The sequence below is a fragment of the Colias croceus genome, chromosome 6, assembly GCF_905220415.1.
Source record: "Colias croceus chromosome 6, ilColCroc2.1".
Classification (NCBI taxonomy): Eukaryota; Metazoa; Arthropoda; class Insecta; order Lepidoptera; family Pieridae; genus Colias; species Colias croceus.
In genome coordinates this window covers 6179893-6201303 of record NC_059542.1, presented here as the reverse complement: position 1 = coordinate 6201303, position 21411 = coordinate 6179893, and the positions used below count along the sequence as shown (strand labels likewise).

The window sequence follows — 21411 nt, the reverse complement described above, 5'->3', positions numbered from 1 at the left end:
CGCAGAAAATATGCGCAATGCATGAGAGCAATGATGCAAAAAGCAATTGATTTTTTGAAAGAACCTTACATAAAATTGGGTATAAAAAGTAAATCATAACTATTCAACACATTTTTGTAAATTAAATAATCGATTGCACGATTGTAATCTATCTATTATTTTCATATAATTCAACGAAATATGAGCTAATATAAAATTCATAACTATGTTTATTTTAACGAAATTGGCACTGGTATCGTAGCTCTTTAACGACAATCCTAGAGTCCCTCATCATTTATAGTTAAAAAAGAGATCCATAGCGATAACTTTAATCTGATGAGGACTTCGTATAAAGGGCCGCAGAACCATAAAATTCTGACCTATAAACCACGTTTAGTAGTCCGTGGAACTTTAAAAAATTTAAATTCCTATCCCACAATATTATTATTATTCATGACATTTATCACTATGACATTTACAACAAAACAAGAAAGTATAGCCCAAATGCATTCGCATGAAGTGCGTCACGAACGAGCTTTAGAATGTTTAGCACGTTGTTTAACTGCAATTTAAAGTTATATTTTACATTAAAAAATCATGGAAATGGGATCAAAAGCAAGTTAGTAAGAGGCCAGTTTACAAGTACGCTGGATAAGACAAAGAGCGAATGTAGAGCGATTTATCGAGCCACTAACCGGCTTGCGTAACGCACGACCGCATGTGCCTGTAGGGTTGTATACAGTTACTTATTGTACAGCACAAGTTCATTTTTATGTGTAAAATTATATAGATTTGTAATTACATAAATAGTAATTAAACAAATGTACAACACCTAATGTATTTAGCTCTAAGGTTAGTTTAAGTTTGATTGAATAAACGAATTTGAAATTTGAATTTGAATTTGAATTGCAATTGCTAACGCAGTATACAACGACTTTATGTAGCGTTCCTTAGATTAGCAAAACTCCCTACATAATGTTACATATAGCAAATTACCAATAATTTAAAAAATAAAACACTAATTTTATTATTAAAATCTTTTATGCGTAAAATTTTACGTAGGAATACTTTTACTAGTAGCGGTAGCCCTATTATTCAGCGCTGTGACTCGCAAGTTTCTGACACTCTCACGCTGACCATTAGGATACACCCACTAATTTTATAATAAACTCGAATCTATGGTATTTATTACTGACCTGCTTACAAAATCATAGATTTATGTAAGACAAAATATGACTAATACCTTGATAACATTTCAAAAATAATTTTACACAGATTCGTATTAATAGCAGACTAAAATTATACGCAGTTTATTTAATTCTAAAAAAGGAGTTTTGTATTTCCGAAACCTGTTTCCTATCATCATACATTTAAATTACATTTGATTGATCTAGAAGTATCATATGCCGAGGGGCGTAAATGCATGCAGTATTATAATATAATATGTACGATCTTTACATCATCACTAAGTACATAGTATAAAACAAAATCGCTTTTTCTGTCCCTATGTCCCTTTGTATGCTTAAATCTTTAAAACTACACAACGGATTTTGATGCGGTTTCTTTTAATAGATAGAGTGATTCAAGAGAAAGGTTTTAGTATATAATTTATTAGGTTTTAGACAAAGCGGGCGAAGCCGCGGGTGGTAAGCTAGTCGTGTATAAACGATTGATAAAAAATATTATTTAAATTACACTATCGTTTGAAACGAAATTGACGACCATCGATGATTGCATTTCGGTCTAGGTCACATAACCATAAATTATTTTGTTATTATCTGCAGTGTATCATTACAAGTAGTTTTTTTTTCATTTAGAATGATTGAATCATAACATTTAAAACGTATGCACATATATTAAACAACAGATTATGACTTCGCAATACAATGATAATGAATTGGTTATCCTTGTAATTAAAATTAAAACTATTATAAAATTGTATGGCGTCTTTGTCATATATATACACATACCCATTACATAATGCTCTATCTAAAAAGCTATATGACTTGTATTCATTTTCATTATTCATGTGTATTGGTCTGATTTTAACGAATAAAATTAATGTATGAACACAAATTCAACTAAGTTGTTTGATCTCTATGCAATTCTGAAACTAAAGGATAAAAGGCGGAGTGATGTTTTCTTTGCTGTATATTAGGTATTAAATGAAATACATTTCTATAAAAACAACTAAATTAACATTGTTCATAAATGTAATAAACGCTTCGTTGCCATGCCATTTTGATCCCTATTCCAATTACAAATACATATTCACTATTCAGTAACCCATAGTTTAAATTCCATAGAAAATCTTACGTATTAAGTAGAGCATGTTATTATTCATAGTGCCTAGGTGCAAATACTTGTTTATTATTCTGTACGTGGTCAGAGTAAATAATCAGGGCATTACATTAAATTATCGATTTATATAACATAGCTTTGATTACATGCAACATAAATAGCTTAGCATAAGCTTGACTCACAATTTGATGGCAACAATAATTATTAACAGTTAACTCAGCCATTACAGATTATTTGATTGCAAGGGAAAAAAATATTATTGTATTCTTTTAACTGTAGCCTTATTTACTTTAGTTCGTAAATTATTGTATAAATTTATCGTGAGAAATCTTAAGCGACCTAGAACGAGTACTATAAAAATGTGAACCATTCGACAAATTGTATTAGCAATTACGAATACAAAATTTAATTGTACGTAGACATGACCCTTACAATTAGATAACATTTTGTAGTTTTTGTTACCCGACTACGGCAAAGCAAAATGAGGGTTATGATTTTTGACAGGCTATGTATGTATGTATGTATGTTCATCTGTTCCCTCGTAACGTCTAAACTACTTATCAGAATTTGACAAATGACATATCATTAGAAGCGTCTTAATTGTCCGCTGGTTATAGGCTATATGGGGTTTCACAAAATCTAATGTGGCGTCCTCTATCGGACAAAACATACAAAGTAAAAAAATAAAGTTAAGATAAATATCCCGTGTTTGGTATCATTTGAAAGCGCTTTCCTTGTACATTTTGAATATATATATATTACTAGCATTTGCTCGTGACTTTACCTGTATTCATGGGCTGATTGCATATAATTCACATCTTTTCGTCCATAGCTTCTTTATTAGTTCATCAGTTTAACTTTTGTTAATATTATGCCCCCAAATACACTTTAACACCAAAATAGTACAAATAATATAAAGTGAAAAAACTAAAACCCAACTACGACAATAACCGGCGCTGAAAAAGTATAAAAAAAGATTTCAGAATACTGAACTGAACAAAGTTGCTAATGTAGTTGCAAGTAAATGGACACAGTAGACTCAACCAAGATGCCTTCGTTGTAAATTGACAATAATGTCATACAATACTATTCTGAAGTATGCAATATTCCACTATGCAAAGATAAATTTTCATGTTTGGAAAGGCGTAGTCACACGTTGTTGAAGTGCTACGGTAGATAGGTATATTTTAGGTATGTAACGTGTGACTACGCCTTTCCAAACATGAAAATTTATCTTTACATAGTGGAATATTGCATACTTCAGAATAGTATTGTATGACATTATTGTTAATTTACAACGAAGGCATCTTGGTTGAGTCTACTGTGTCCATTTACTTGCAACTACCTACATTGATTTTGATTTTATTATTTATTATTTATTATTATTAAACATACATACATACAATAATTACAATTACAATTTATTACAATAGGTATACAATTAATATACATGTAAAAGTATATAAATAAAAAGGCTACCAAAACAATTATTTATACAAGCCAATGTTTCCCTAGCTAGGTTACTGGGCAACCTGTGTTTAGGAGAAACAGCTTGCCTCTAATATAAATACACAAAAAGCCTCTTAGCAAGTACTTCATTATTATAAATTAAAATTGGTTACAATAGGGAGTAAGAGAAAAAAAAAAAAAAATGTGTAAAATTTAAGGTGTATAAGAGAATGCGGGTGTGGCGAATGAAACTGTATCTTATGAATGTATATATATTTGTGTGTGTGTATGTGTATGTGTGTGCGTGTGTTTGTGTAAGTGTGTGTGTGTGTGTGTGTGTGTGTGTGTCTGAAATATTATATTATAGATATCTAAGCAAGATCAGTCACGTTTACACTTAAGCCAGTATCTCAAGAAGTTGTTCTGTCTCGTCATAAGTTTTTCCTAATAGAAAGAAGCGTACGGTTAATTTACATTTAGAATACGGTAAGGCATAGATGCTAAGACTATCATTAATTTTGTTATACAAATAGGGTCCGAGGAAGTAAAAGAACCTCTTGGTGAACATGCTATTAGGCTGAGGAACAGTGCAGATTTTGTTCTTTCGTCGAAACGAGGTTGTAACTAGAGGTGTTAATCGGTGTTGTAAAATAATAGTCTGTAAAATAAAATGTTGTCTAACGGTGAGAACTTTCCAATCTTTGTACAGGTCGGTTGTACAATACTGCATAGGTTTAAACGTGGAGACTTTCATAACTGCTCTTTGAGCCACCTCGAGGGGCTTCAGTATGGTTTTTGCGGCACCTCCCCAACATACAATACAGTATGTGACAATAGATTCGCACAAGGCATAGTAGACGGTACGTAGAACGGCAGTGTTCGTGACGTGTCTCAAATTTTTAAAAATATAAATAAGTTTTCTGACCCTAGTTGTTAGGAGACCAATATGAGTTTTATAATTTAGAAGTTTATCCAGAGTTATGCCCAAGTATCTAATATTATCTACAGAATTAATGGTTGGACAGTGACACAGAGCTGTTGTTGGCGTGTGACAGGAGTGAGCTTTTACTGAAATTGGTGTTTGAGGTTGTGACTTTGAAGAAAGAGAAAAGGTTATTAGTTTTGTTTTAGAAGTATTCAATGTCAGGGTGTTAGTAATAAGCCACTCATGTATATAGTTAAAGCCATTTTGTGCGATGTTTTGAACTTCAGACCACGAATTTGCGAAGAATGTTACAGCAGTGTCATCTGCAAAGGATACTATCTTAGCGTTAGGTATATAGGCGTTACAAAGATCGTTAATGAAGACAAGAAATAAGGTGGGTCCAAGTATACTCCCTTGAGGTACACCAAAGTGAATAGGAAGCTCCTTACTTGTGTAAGCTCCTATTTTAACCATTTGCGTTCGAGTCGCAAGGTAGCTCCTAAAGTAGTCCAGTTGCGAGCCTCGGATACCTATTATTTCGAGTTTATTTAGAAGCGTGGAAGTTCGAATGGTATCGTAGGCTTTGGCGAGGTCGAGGAATATTGTAAGAACCTTGTTTTGTGAGTTCAACTTATTGACAATAAAAGTTGTTAGTTCCTGAACTGCATCGGTGGTGCTTTTATTTCTCCTAAAACCAAATTGTTGACATGAGATAAGTTTGAAATTTTCTAAGTAGTTTATTAGTCTATTATTTACCAAGCGCTCAAGAACCTTCGACAACGCAGTGAGGACTGCTATGGGGCGATAGTTACCAGGAGAAGCTTTTTCTCCTCCTTTGTATATCGGGTGTACGATAGCTTTTTGAAAAGAGCTGGGAAAAGTAGAAGTTTGGAAGCTCAGGTTGAAAATATAGGTTAGGACAGGGGCCAAAGTTTTCGAATATCGTTTAAGAACGGAAGGGGGAATACCATCCCATCCGGATGCTGCATCTGTTCTAAGAGAATGTATAATAGTCGTAATTTCGTTGGGATCGGTTTCAAGTAGAACAAAAGAGGCTACCGGACTCTTACACTGCGGCAGAGTTCGCCCCGTTGAAGAGTGGCTGTTGATTAAATTTTTAGCAAGGCTCTCACCTATTCCTACAAAGAAACTATTAAGGTCGTTACAAGACTGAGACGGTGAGTTTGACAGAGACAGTAAATCACTTGTTCGGTGTTCTGGTTTTGTAGTGTAAATAATTCTTTTTATAGTATTCCAAAGAATTTTTAAATTATTTCCAGCTTTGTTAAGTTCCTTAGTATCGAATTGTCTTTTTACTCTTTTTAATATATTATTACAAAAATTTCTGTATCGTTTGTAGCTGATCATTAGGGTTTCGTTGTTGGGTGATTTTTTAAATTTTTTGTGAAGTGCATCCCTGTGTTTTATACACCTAAGTAGTCCTGGAGTGATCCAGGGTTTTAGGATTTTTTTCTTAGCAGATAATTTTTTGACAATCGTGCTTTCAGTAATAGCGTTTTGGATGAGTGACACGAGAGCATCAGTAGCAATATTAACATTCGAGATAGAGTATATAGGTGCTAGATCTATTTGTTCAATTATTTTGTCTAATTTATTAAAATCAATTTTAGATATAGTCGAGGTTTCATTGTTTTTTATTTTTTTAAGATAGACGCAAAGCAGGGTAGAGTAGTGATCAGTGACTGTCGTATTTAAGAGAAGCGAAAGTGATGGAGATTTAGTTCTTAAAATTATGTGATCTAGGCAGTTGGGGCCTCTTGTAGGTAATGTGTGAGCGGGAAGAAAGCCATGACATGCGAGGGTATTAAGGTAGTCGTGACAACGAGGATCCGTTGTTTGTGGTTTAATGTCTAAGTTGATATCGCCAGTTAAAATAACAGATTTAAATCTGGAGAAGGTAGGTAGTATTTCGTTCAGAGTAGAGACGAATAAATCAGTGTTTACAATAGATGGTGATCTATATATACATAATATGGCAATGTCACAACCAATTTCAACCACTAAGCCTGTGGCAGAGTTTTTAAAATCTAATTCTTTATATTTTGTATTTAATTCGCTTCTAATATACACCACAACACCATCGCTCTGATTTAGATGTTTTGTAGTAGAGTACATGTAGTAATTATCTAAACAGGGGATATTACTATTACTTAGACACGAGAGCCAACACTCCGTTAGAACAATAATATCGCAGTTAAAAGCAATTCTGTCCAAAGTTGTTTGGAAAGAAGGAAAATTGGTAGCAATGGATCTTATGTTTTGTGAGAGGATTTTAATATAGTTTTGAGGTTGCTTAATATAATTTTTAGCTTCCTCAGCGCTACAAGAATATGATTCCGATACAGATAATTGATCTAGGTTATCTATATTTATTTCAGCGTTAACGACCATTTTATTAATATACGTTTTAGAGTGACTTTATTTCTATAATGCTGGAAACATATTTTATGCAAATACTCTTTGGGAATGATGAATACGAATGGTGTGAAGGTGAGTTGCATTTTTGGTTTGTTGGGTGTGTTGTAAATAGGTGTGTGAATGTTTACAAATAAATAATAGTAATCTAGGACATACGACATTTGAATGTTACACAATACGACTAAAAGAAATAATTTATATAAAACTAGTCATAGTTTGTTTTGCAATGATAGGTTTTCTAGTTGTTGATTACATTTTATAACAATATGTTGACTATTCGTGTTCTTCTTTAACATAACGCGACCATTTGATGTCCAACAAAAGGCGTAATTGTTCGCCTTGGCGAAGCTGCGTGTTAAATAGAATAGTTTTTTAGAAGAAGCTGTCAGTTGTTCAGCAATATATACTGGCGTAGGAGGGGCGTCAAGGCCCATGAGAGTTGAGCTTATTTTGTTAGTTGGATTATTTTTATTATATTGTTTAGCAGACTGTAAGAAGCTGTTTTTTATAATGGTATTCGAAAACTCAATGCTGATGCTCGACGTCTTACTATCTTTTTTGGACGGCAACCTAGTAATGTCTCGGATGTCAGAGAGAGAAACTTCCGTATCTAGTTGTTTTGCTAAATGCCGTATGGTTGTGTAGATAGAACTTTTATTTTCTTGCGGTATTTTTGGTACATTACGCAGTTCAACACAGGTTTTAATGCTGTGGCGCTCCAGAGCCTCTATTTTTTCTTCAAGTGAGGATATTTTTTTCTCCATGTCAATGCGAAGAACAAGAAATTAGCAACTTTGTTCAGTTCAGTATTCTGAAATCTTGTTTTATACTTTTTCAGCGCCGGTTATTGTCGTAGTTGGGTTTTAGTTTTTTCACTTTATATTATTTCAATTTTAAGTAAATTATAAATATATTACTTTATTTGAAAATTAAAAACACTGAACTTTATAATGTACCTACCTATATAAAATATTCAGAGTAATTATATTTTGGATAATGTTTAATCATATAGTAAAAATCTACCTACTTCATTACGTTAATCTTATTTTTGAAAAAACATTTATAAAAGGTTTTTACACAGAACACGTAATACCTATAATTTAGTAGTTTTTCTATAAAAACATAACGAATTAATTAGGAGTAGGTAATTAATTTTTTGCGGACACAAAAATTACGGATTAAAGTAACAAGTTTATGATTTTTTTACATGTAAAACAATGATGTGGGATTGTTTTACATTCTTTTCTGAAAGATAACTAAGTTCACTAAGATTTAATCACTTTACAAAAAACTACCTACCTCTACAAAAAACCTAATTTTATGCTTTTGTATAAAATCCTATTGTTTAATTACGACAATTTATATTATTATAATCTGAACAAAAAGAGTAGGTACTAGGTACATACCTAAAAAACAACAAATGGTGTGCATATATCTACATAAATAAAAATTTGGACATTTAAAATTTTCCCAGTAAAAAAAAACAAAGAACATATTCATTACGCTAAAGTTTACCTTGCTGCAAGTGAGTAAGAGCATCAGAACAGGGTAACAATAGATTGTTATACCGAGGTCTTTGCCAAAATTACCCACGTTCATTCAACAAAACATACAAGTGAGTTGCTATTAAGATGCGCCCACGGACCGTCGGTAGTAGATTAATCACTAAGCGCAACACCCACTCCTTAGATTCCCGGCGCCCAAAATAACATAATCAAACGATTTTATCACCAACATCGGGAATTAAATTTAACCAATATACGTGTACCTATATTCCCACTAAGAAAAATTGCCATGGAAAGCCGAGGATACTATTCTTTGTAGGGATTTTAGTTTTAGTATTTTTTAGTTTCTATGAAAATCAACTAAATTAACATTGTTCATAAACGGAATAAACGCTTCGTTGCCATGCCATTTTGATCCCTATTCCAATTACAAATACATATTCAGTAACCCATAATTTAAATTCCATAGAAAATCTTACGTATTAAGTAGAGCATGTTATTGCGGAGTATATAAAAAATATTTAATTTTTAAATTAATATAGTTTAACTGTGAATTGTTGTAAGATCTATAAGGAAAACAACAATTCAAGCATTATTCCGGATTCCCACATTTTTTTATTTAATCAGGATGCTTTATAAGACTCGGCCGAACAAAACTAAAAGATAAAATAAATCAAATTTACGAAAAATAGAAAGCGTATCTAATAAATATTCACATATTTTAGTATAAAAGTAAAACTATTATAATTTGGTAGGCACTTTAAATATTGAATAATAACGAATAGCGAGAGGCTCTTTTATTTAATACTATCACAACAAAGAAGCTCATTTATTAAAATGTTTTAACGTAATTAAATAATATAAATGAATACTTGAATGTGTATAAACAGTTACACAATACACTCTTTCAACGCATACAATCCATATATAAAAAAACATTAAATTAATAAAATATGTAGTTGCTAATTAATAAATTATTTACACGCTCAATGATTACGTTTAGAAACAGATTGCTCTGATATTATTAACATCATTCGCGCTATTAATACTTGATACGATATGCTTATATAATTTATACATTCCTGGTAAGTGGTAATAACGTAATAGCATATGTTATTTATAATTATTACATGCAGTTTTTTTTTAATACTAAGGTACGTTATTACTTGCAAAGTTATTCAAAATATTTTGTTTATATAAACAATGACAACATATTAACACATTTTTCTAGTCTCTACAATATAATGTTATCGCTACAACGACCGTTTTGGAGGCTCTTTTGTCGTGAATATAACAATACTTGACGAACCTTGTTAAGAACATTCATCCAACTATGAATGTATGTCATTCAAGGTTTTTAGGAAGCATGTATAATTTTAATTATATAAAGCGTTCATTGTGTTGTCAACATTTTAAAATCCTCTACCATTCCAACATTATTTTGTATATTTTGAAAAATACGTGATAATTGAAACATATCTATATTTTAACGATCCTTTTGCATGACGATAATATAGTTGTCATCTGCTTTACAATTATGATATTCATTAATGACCAATTTGGAGCTCTGTATTTAAAAGTAAATTAAAATAAGATTTGAAGAAAATAAAATCCAATTAAGATTTATTTGAGAAAGATTTAAGTACGTTCGTGACCAGCATTAAGCAGATGCTGAATGAACTAGCCGAATCCTCCTTACGCATCGGTCTCCGCATGAACTCAGACAAAACGAAGATCATGTTTTACCGATCATAATAAATGGAGTCTCTCTAGAAATTGTTCAAGAGTATGTATACCTAGGGCAAATGCTCCAACTAGGTAAGAACAATTTCGCCGGTGAGATCAACAGGCGGATACGGCTGGGTTGGGCGGCTTTTGGAAAACTCCGTCGAGTCTTCGCGTCGTCACTACCACAATGCCTCAAGACAAAAGTATTTAATCAGTGCGTCCTACCAGTCATGACCTACGGAGCCGAGACGTGGACACTGACAGTACGACTGGTCCACCAACTTAAAGTCGCACAGCGTGCTATGGAGAGAGCTATGCTCGGTATTTCTCTGAGGGACCAAGTCCGGAACGAAGTAATTCGCCAGAGAACGAAAGTTACCGACATAGCTCAACGGATTAGCATGCTGAAGTGGCAGTGGGCCGGTCATATGTGCCGCAGAACGGACAACCGCTGGGGCACACATGTACTAGAGTGGAGACCGCGGCTCGGCAAACGTAGCATAGGACGCCCTGCTACAAGGTGGAGTGACGACATCCGCAGGGTTGCTGGGAAAAACTGGCGACAACGAGCAAATGACCGGCTCAATGGCGTGCCATGACTGAGGCCTATATCCAGCAGTGGACAAACATGGGCTGTTAATGATGTGACCAGCATACATACATGACTAAGAATTACAAATAATATAATTGGTACACATTTGTTACACGGAACGCTTTTGTAAGACAGTTAATTTCATTCGTCAAAACATTTACCTACTTGTATAGTTGCTAATATCCTTTAAACTCTAAGCGGGTCACGACTTCATTTACGTAAAGATTCGAAACGTTTTGACCTCATATCGCAGGTTGGCGTCCGCGTGGGTGAAAGCGATCGCAACTATCCTTCGTAATAATATCCTTACATGGCTCTCAGTCTTACCGTAACTTACGGGATGTGAGATTTCACATACTTCGAATAATCTTCAGTTTAAGAACCTCTAATAGTTGAATCCTGTTCTTGTAAATAAGGAAAGTTGTAGAACCATAATATCGCTTAAGATGATAAACAGTGAGCGGCCCTATTTAGAAACTTAGTCAAGTATTGGGACTGGTTTTTCTACCAACGAAACACTCCTATTACTATATATTTATTATTAATATATTCTTCTCATAAGCACTTAAATTGACAGAAAAACGGTAACTGTTTTATTTATAGAAACTTTTTAATGTATAATAAACATAATTTTATAGGCGAAACGATATCAAAATAACAAGACATTTGTAAATATTTGGATATGGTCGCAGTCCATGGCAATACCAACAAAAATTGGCTTAATTGTTATTTTTATAATTTTGTAAATGCTTCGATAAATTTTTATGATAATATTATACCTATAAATAAAAAAATAAAAGATAGTATTTCCTGCTATACATCATACTAAGTTATTCAGAATTTGCTGGAAAAATATTTACAACTAATATATTCTATCAGACCTATGGTCATCTTATTGATATAGTGCCGTCCAGTATAAAATTAGAAAGTGCATTTCGGCACATGCCAAAGCGTATGTTGTGCAAAAGCATTGTGTAATAATACATCAGGTGTTTGCTTATTTGATTTCCGATCGGACACAGCGAATTTATTACCGGACCTTACCTTTGCATGTTTTCTCGTGTGATCTTGCACACGACTTGAATCTTAATTATATTCAGTTACTTTATGTATATATGCAGTACCTACCAAGCTACAAATCTTGTTCTAACCGTAAATCCCAAAAATAGACGTTAGTAATAGAAATAATTTAGGTTAAAATGGAATGTATCATTCCAAATTGTGATTGGGAATAAATTACGAAATTATACGATAAATAAGAGGTTGGCACAAAAACAATTTTACATTGAACTATATTTCGAAAGCCAATGAATTTGTTACAGTGAAACATACGAAATGTTAGTAATGCAATTCAATGTGTGTAAAAAGAGTAATAACTAACAAATATCAATTAAAGAATTAATAATAGTTAAGAATAATGTATTGTTTAGTACCTAAGATTTATTTTCGATTCATTTGATATTTTTTTATTTGTGAACAAATGTGCCAATATTTATGTGTATCTGTTTATTTTAAAATCAAACAAAATTTAGTTATTGTTCATAAGCTGCTTATCTATGATTGAGCGAGAGCTAAATAAAAAAAAAAAAGATCTTGCATGTGGTGTTAGCCTTTAAGTAGCTGTTGCATTTATATAAGTTATTTTGTGTTCTTGTTTCTGTATGTATGTGTTGATGTAAACAACTGCTGGCTGACCTTAATTAAATAAATAAATAAATAAATAAATAATTTAATACCTATGACAAATGCAGATTTTAAAATATAAACTAAGCTGAACCAAGTCTAAGAACCATTTAAGGATTTTTATGAGTAGATAGTAAAGAATGATTCAGAATCCATGTAGTCATTTCCAAGCATAGTTCAGATATATGATCATCTCGACCGTTACCAAAATACCATGAATCATTATTTTAACCAGTATTTATAGTCTTAAAACCTAAATAGGTAGATGTAGGTAAATAAACATATGTATTTGTATTTCCTTACAATAGGCTTCTAAAAATAATCATAGGTATCCAAATTTGTTTTTTTGATTGCGCGACTTGTTTATAGCTCTATCATTTTAAGATACATTTACGTCTTCAGAGAATTTTAATCCCACCATTCATGTTAGAATATGTTTAGGTAGATATTAACTTTTTTTTGGTGTTTTAGTGCTCTCAGCACGCCTCAACCCTGTATTTATGGTCTATCTCATTTAAAAATTATAAGAAATAAAAAAAACATTATTTTACACCGGGTTATCACAAAAACCTTACTGTAGGCTTTTCACTAAAACCTTAAACTGTTGACCGAGCCACGAAGGCTTAAATCTTCAGATAAGGCAATTTAAATTAAAAAATATATTATTGTAGTGAATCGCGTGTTCTCAGCAAGGTTATATTATAGCCACATAGCGTCGACATGCAATTACGTCAGGCGACTGCTTTCGTCGCGTGAGAACCCGCGTATTGTATCGGGCATCACTTTCGTTGTTTCCGGGACTATGTGCGGAACGAACCCATTAACTCACTCATATCGTCGCGTACATCTCTTCTTACTTCTTGACTGTTTCACGACGTAATTATTATTTCTTTTAATATGATAACTATCGTAATATCTCTCATTATATTTCATTTGTTTTCTTGCTATTAATTATTCTTTTTCTGTTCTCGTCCCGCCAATTAGTGACCTTTTTGCTTGTTTACCTTTTACCGTGGTTGCCTGGAAGACTATTAAGTGATAAGGCCACCAAAATAGTTGTACTCTGTTCTATGTGTAAGTAGTTCTAAGGCTTCTGTACAACTGTTCTGTACAACTATTAAAGAGTTAAATAAATAATAAATAAATAAATATATTCAATCCAATGAAGATGCTAAAAAAAATTTAAACATTTATTCAAGATCACCTCTACATTCTTCCTGCGAATGGTTTGAAACCTAATTAAATGTATAATAAATATGGAAAAAGACTAAGAATTTAATACAAATAAATTCTTAGGAATACATAATGGATGATTGCAACAACGCAACGGTACTTATACTCAATGTAGCGAAGAGAGCGGTCGTTAAGTAAGTTTAATGCACAATGCGTTTTCCTCCACATCTGCACTCTAAAACACAGGTCATTTACAGTTAGTTCACATTACCTTAACGGATAAATAAACACGAATAAATAGAAAAAATGTAATACTTAATACTTACGTAATACTTATAAACCTTTAAAAAAAGTAATGTTGGTGTATGGCATGGTAACAATAATACTCATATACAGCGATTATGAAAAATATCTTCGATACAGTGATTTGATATCGTGGTATTGTGTTACAATATATTCATTTAATTAAATCGATGATTGATTGATTACTGCAGAACAATGTTGCCAATTGCCTTGCCTTTACGATTTAATTGGTATGACAATATTAATCTTATTTTGTTTACATAATATTGTTTATATAACATTTTTTTCATTACCAGCTCAAAACATTACATTACTCATCACACATCATCATATTGATGCAATATGTTTAAATAAACACCAGGAAATTTTTAATGTTTTTAAACTTAGATATATCAATGTTTATTGTTTGTGTGACTTCATTTGTCTGAATTATGTTACCTACCTTCTATATTATTACCTATATTACCAATTGTTGGAATTGTGGATGTAACTATATACATAAATTAAGGACTTATAAGAACATCAAGAACGCCAATGTATTAATCTGTCATTAGAAATACAAAAATGTGCATCATGTACCTACGTAGTTTACGATAATTCAAGGTTCTTGTGCGCAATGCGGATTTGCGCGCCCTAAGCCCACACAGTGCCGTGGGTGTCGCCTACACCATTGGACATGGTCCAATGAAACTCCAACCTTAACAACTAAACGCTCTCAATACAATTGCCTTCACGTCGAGTACCTAACTACCTAGCGCTCCCACCTGCGAAACTTATGATCTCATACCTCTGTGACGCCGGCAATCTAATTAGGATACAATTTTAATTACAATTAAAATTATTTTTAAATCGCTAGTAAGTCGTTCATAAAAAAGTGTAACCGTCTACACGGAAGTCCTATTGTAGTGACGGGTTTTTGTCGAATAAACTTTTTGTGAATGTTCATATCAAAGTATTTTCGTTAATTTCATAACCAAATATGCGTTTCCCATGGCCAATTGTTTAAGGATTAGTTACAACGTCATGTAACAAGTGTCTTGCTCGATTGTGTGGGTGTGCGGTCCAACGACAGGCATACAAAGTCAACTAAATCGTAGTAAGAGTTGGCAAAAAGCGAATTCTATTCCATGTAGAGCTATCGCCACATCATGCTCATGATTCAGCATCGCAAACACGATTCCATTAAGTCGAAAGGACAAACTTAAGTAAAACGTTATTCACTATAAAAAAATATGTGTGGTCGTTATTAACAAAGCGCCGACATATTTATTACGGCTAGTTGGACCAACCTCAAACCATGTAAAAGATACCTGAGTGCTGATTAAAAGGTTCTGAATCTTTTATACTGATTTTTTGTGATAGGTAAAATGTTCTTAAGTCCCAGTAAGCATTAATTTAGTGGTTTAATTATAACAAGAAACTGAAATGGCAATAAAATAAAACCTCTAGATAGGTGTATCTTCAACGAAAAAAATATACATTTTTCTAAAGTAATGTTATGGTTTTGATGAAAAAAGTAGGACCGATGAATGTTCACCAGTATTTGATATGTTAACCTACCCATTTCTTCTCTCTTACTAATATTATGAATGTATATAGGTGAAATAATCATTAAAAAAATATCCCTAATGTACCAGCTAATGATGACTTGAATTTAATAAAGGTGGCGATATAGTGCAGATAACCCATATGAGATCGTTTAATAAAAATAAGAGGTGACTGAGCAATTCCGTCTCTCCGTAGGTATCTGGACAATTGGCACTATTATCTAGGCTACAAATATTTGCAATTTAAAATACGTACTACTTTAATTACGTAGTGTACATTGTACAACGTACATGAGTCACATAATGAATCGTGTGTTTATATCGCTGACCAAATCCAAGCCAGTACAAGGGCCATAAATGGACCACCGGTGACTGATATGTTGTCATACTACATACTCCAATTTTGTAAGTATTTAATAATCCTTGCGTCACTTCCTTTTAATTGTATAACGATAACATTATATAAATCCTTTTGTAATTTATTCAGGATATAGGTTGCTTCGTTATTTGTTCAGATTATAATAATATCAAAATTATAATAATTGTAAATAAAATAACTTTTAAATCGTCGTCGTTCGTACAATAAATTATGTAAACTCATTAAATAAACTGTGGGAATTTAATAAATTATGACATGAGGTCTAAAAAATATAAATTATTTTCAATTTATTTAAATAAAAGTAATTCATTATTCTTATTACATACTAATAATAAGATAAGAAATAAAACAACAATAGTATATTTCGTACAATTAATTGTTGGAAACGAACCTAAAAATTAAACTAGTTCCGTCAGTAATGAAGGTCATTCTCAAATATCTGTGGCTTTTAATTATTTTAATTAAAATATTTGCACGTTTCAAGAAAATGTTGGATGAGTATTTTTTACCTGATATTCTATTAGATCAAATCGTCATGAAATGACTCACTATTTGATATAATTTGTATGCTGTTTGAGGTCTAGGAAGTTTATTGGGATTCTATAGGTTTCGTTCATCATTGCCAAAGAATAGAATATATTAAGTTTTCACCTTCGTAGGGACCTGCTCGATTACAACATACCTAATCATAGATTTTTTTTCCCCATTTATAAAACAATAAAAAAAAAAACTGTCCCGGAAAACGCTAAAACCCTAAAACGCTGTTCTTTAGCTTAGGGGTATTAAAAATAGATGTTGGGCGATCCTCAAATCTGTCCCAATAGGCAAATGAATTACTTAAATGGTAAGATTGTGATACGATAATTTTATTTATAGAGATTTTTTATTTTTCATTTTTCACTTTATAGCATAAAAATACTTATTTTTTTAATAATATTATCCTTGTACTTAAAAAATAATTGCTTGTGTAAAGTATCTCGTTAAATCATTCATTAAATTGTATAAACGTGGATTATTTTGTGGGTAAGGTCAAAACTACTAAAATAAATTATTCGTTCTCATCCTTTGCTCATCAATGTTCTATTAAAATCATGATTTTTTGCATGATTTGACCGGTATATAATTTATTTTATATAAATTGTAAAATTATCTCTTCACAGGGTATCCTGACCGCGACGTCCGCGTCGCGTCGCGTCGCGTCGTCCGCGTCGCGTCGCTGTGTATTATGTCTCTTTGAACTTATAGTTTTACTTTCATTGATTACACCAATGGCGGTACAACCTGTATAATTTATATCTATAAAATATGTGTATATTTAATACACAACAATGATTCATAGATTTTTCATAATGACACTAGAAAAAATGCCTGCATAATATTTCCTCAGTTCTTAGTTACCTGCCCACGTATGTCCCCGATGCTAAACCATCGTGTGTTAACTGCAGATCATTATTATTGTTATTCTAGTATGTTTATACGTTACCTTCAATGTTCCTTGTGACTAATTGTAATATCGTTAGCAACTGTCAAAGTACCTACATTAAAAACTAAGCAAATATTATGTTCACAGTCAAAGATTTAAGACTTGCTTGGACAAATTCTTAGGTGCATTAAATTAAATAATACGTATTGTTGTGTGAAAAAATGAATTACTCTTTAAATGAATGCATAAAAAATTCTTTATTGTACCTACACCATATTGATCACAATTTATAGATAATAAAAAAAAACTTAGTTACTACATGTAAGTGACACAGATTTTTATGGAAGCAGATTTTATATATATTTCACTAAAAAAATTTCATTTATAACCTATTCTTTATTTCATTTATCAATCCTGATATGAAGAATTACTCATTTCGAATTAGGAAAGTAAATTTATGTCATTTTGATATAAGGAACCTAATTCTAACAATTCATAACGATTTTGGAACAAAGATAGATTTCAACGAAATATATAGTTTTCGTGTCCCTGGCATCATAAAGATATTATACAATGGAACTAAACAACCCAACTCCCACGCCTCTTAAACTATTGATTAATAAGACTAAAGCATTAATCAAATCCTGCAAACCTATACCTGTGCCTATACCTTACAGAGGTACAATTTAATATTTGACTGGGTTGTTCAAAAATATTTTAAATTACGCAGGTATTTTATTTTTAGGAAGGAATCGTTTATCAATATAAAATGATTATCCGCATCCTATTTACCTTTAAAGACTATTTTCTAGTTTCGCTGAAAAATTAGTTAAGACTTAAAGATGTCCGTTTTTTAACTTTAAAATCGTTTATTAAAGAAGTCATATTTTCAAAATATTTTCCTAAATCTCTATCGTATATCGTATATATCTATATGTACCTATATAATGCAGAATGGAGTTCTCAAGTATTAATGTTGAAAATTATCTTGTTTCAAACAGATGTGCGCCTGCAGCGCTTTGGCTGCCCTTGACGGTTACAGCGCCCAGCAGGACCCAGATCAGTTCCACATACAAACTGATGAAGATGATGAACGTTACTTCTTGTATCAAACACACAACGGACAATATAGAAAAGAGAGGAGGCTCAAGGATGGATCCGTCGTAGGTTAGTAAAATGATCGCGTTTTAAGAAGGAAATTAATTTATTTCTAATATAAGTTTAACTATGGATGCATAGGTAATATATTAATGGAACAGCTTAATTTTATGTTCCAAAAGTTATTATGAATGTATTAACTATTATGAAATAGGTATTTAGTCTTTAAATAATTCATAAAGCTATGTAGCTAGTGTTATGAAATAATTGATACAGTTATCTATCGAGATAATTGAAGAAAAATCTCTGGAACATTCTTAAAATTCTATTTTTATGGCTTTTATTTATTTATTTTTATCTCCGATTCCAGGTACAACAGGATGGGTCGGTGCTGATGGGTATTTGCGTTTACAAGACTACATAGCAGATGACCAAGGATACAGAATATATAAATCTAAAACCGTTTACGTGGGTGACCGATCTATTGGAGTAAGTCATATGTTTATTCTATACAATAAAAAAAAGTTATATAAATATGTATATCTGCAAACAATTACAACAATATCAAATAAAATTCTTTCTTTCTTCTCTTCCAGGAGTCATTGAAAATTGCTAAAACGGCACCTACAGATTCGGGTTTCAACATTACACCAGCTCCTGCGCCACATCCAAATCGCGACACTCCACGTTTTAGTACTACGACTAAATCGCCATTGTATCCCTCAACAACACTGAGTCCTCCCTATTCTTACCCAAAGGAAGTCACAGCTACTCCTACACCGCTTCCATCATCAACACCTACGGTTGAAGTTTCTCCAAACTCTATCGATACATCCACTTCCTATAATTTCAGGCCTACGGTGCCACCTATAACTTCAGATGAAGCTGCCTCAACCCCTAATCCATACGATTACGATGTAACAAACACGAACGCGTTAGACGGGTACTATGCTAGCGATAGTACTCCTTATAAACACGTTGATATTTACAATCCCAACTCATATAGACACTCTGATGACTGGATACGCAGACAAAGACCTGGGGTCCGTCTGGGTGATGGGTACACGCCCCAATTCCCAAGGTATGACGGAATAGCTTTAAGAAGAAATGGATTCCGTTATTATCTGCCTAAACAATACCACGAAGAACAAACACAAAATTCAGATGAAAGAATTGGCAGTTTTGGTTATGTCGATCCTTTCGGCATTCGACGTGTTATTTATTATAATGCAGCGCCAGGACAAGGATTTCAAATTCGCAAAAACAATAGATACGTCGGTCATGATGCGACTCCTTATGATCCTAGACCAATAGATTAATAGTTATGATGACCGTGATATTTAGTTACCACCTACTATCAGTATTGTTTAAAATATATCGGTAGAGACAAAACGATTGATCCTCGAACGACCTCTTAGCCATAACGCTTAGACATTAGATATTGACTAAAATTTATTTATTAACAAGATTATTTCCTGTAATCCAGTTATTATTTTTCGTGACAATAGGGCATAAATAATTGATGTGCCATTACAACATGTAATTTAATAAGTATCTCATTACGTTATATTCATGTATAATTATCTATTTACATATTATATTAATCAAAGAAAAAAAATGCTTAAATGTAATTTTATCTCTATCGCTTTAACATTGAAATAAAAACTAAAGCGGAAAATAAGCAATAAGAGGACTACAAATGAATCCAGCCAAAGAGTCCCATATTTTAGATAAATAATTATTAATTAGAAGAAATTCTATATAAAATGAATCAAGGTGCTATGTATTACATGTTAAAACCCATGTAATCGGCTGGTCCTGAATAGTTATTGAGAATAATTTGTCATTGTATTTTTTATATAATATATAGGTTTATGTCTAATTTATGCAATATTAAATGACGACTTGTTCCAATAACTATAAACATTTAAAAATATATAAGCTAATATATTATATCCTGTTAATATTTTATTTTGTGAACTGTTTTCTTAGAAGGTGCAAGTTGTAATTTTAATTAACTATATTTCTTATAACTAATAATAGAATAGATTTGCACTAACGTTCTTTTTTTTTTAATCCACTGGTTTCTTCTTTTCTAATAAATTATTTCATAATACTTTACACTGAGCATTATACTATTTACCTAACGACCCAACATAATAATTAATGAAACAAGTAGTTTTTACTTAAAATTATTCTATGTCACAAGTTAGCCTTAATTAGGTAATTGACGACATGTTGCAATAAAAGTATTTAATTAATAGTTTGTCTTTCAATAAAAGGACCCTATATTCATTTCTATCCATCAGATTGAAGGAGGCACCTGAAAGGTATGCATTGTCAATTTCTTTAATATTCGCCTGATTTGATTCTTGTGTGTTGTTATTTGTCAATTAATCTTCATATTTTATTTTTCAGAACAATGAAGCTATACATTGTTACTTTTAGTTTATTATTTGTCGTACCCATTTGGGCAGATGAAGGATTAGACCAATATTATGATGATAATGTCGATGATGGTGATGATGAAATTTATATTTACAATGAACCTCCAATATTGGGACCGAGTAAAATTTCAATGGACGAGATATATGATCCCAATTATCAAGTGAACCCAGAAGCTACACTCACGTTTAATTATGATCGAACGAGAGATGGACAAAGCCCACATCACGTAGAGGCAAGGAAAGAGAGCGTTCAACATTACTTTCGCGTAAGAAAGCCGGTGCCAAAACGGACTATTTTTCATATCAGAAATAACAAATTTGATGAAAACAAAAATCTAGAGACACTCGCTAAAGATGCACAAATACTTAAAGAATTAGAAAAATTTGAAAAGTTAAGTGAGAAAGATCTATCTATTGTAACAATACCAAAATCTCAAACC

The 21411-nt window shown here is 32.1% G+C and overlaps 1 protein-coding gene across 1 annotated transcript in view; it reads left to right on the top strand.

Moving 5' to 3' along the window:
* LOC123692290 overlaps nucleotides 1-20787 on the top strand; it is a 30123-nt gene extending 9336 nt beyond the window's left edge. The window contains exons 3-5 of the mRNA XM_045637016.1: nucleotides 18428-18593; nucleotides 18895-19013; nucleotides 19121-20787. Of these exons, the coding sequence (XP_045492972.1) occupies nucleotides 18428-18593; nucleotides 18895-19013; nucleotides 19121-19843 (1008 nt within the window). The 3' untranslated portion in view covers nucleotides 19844-20787. The remainder of the gene's footprint in view (nucleotides 1-18427; nucleotides 18594-18894; nucleotides 19014-19120) is intronic.
* The last annotated feature ends 624 nt before the right edge of the window (nucleotides 20788-21411 follow it).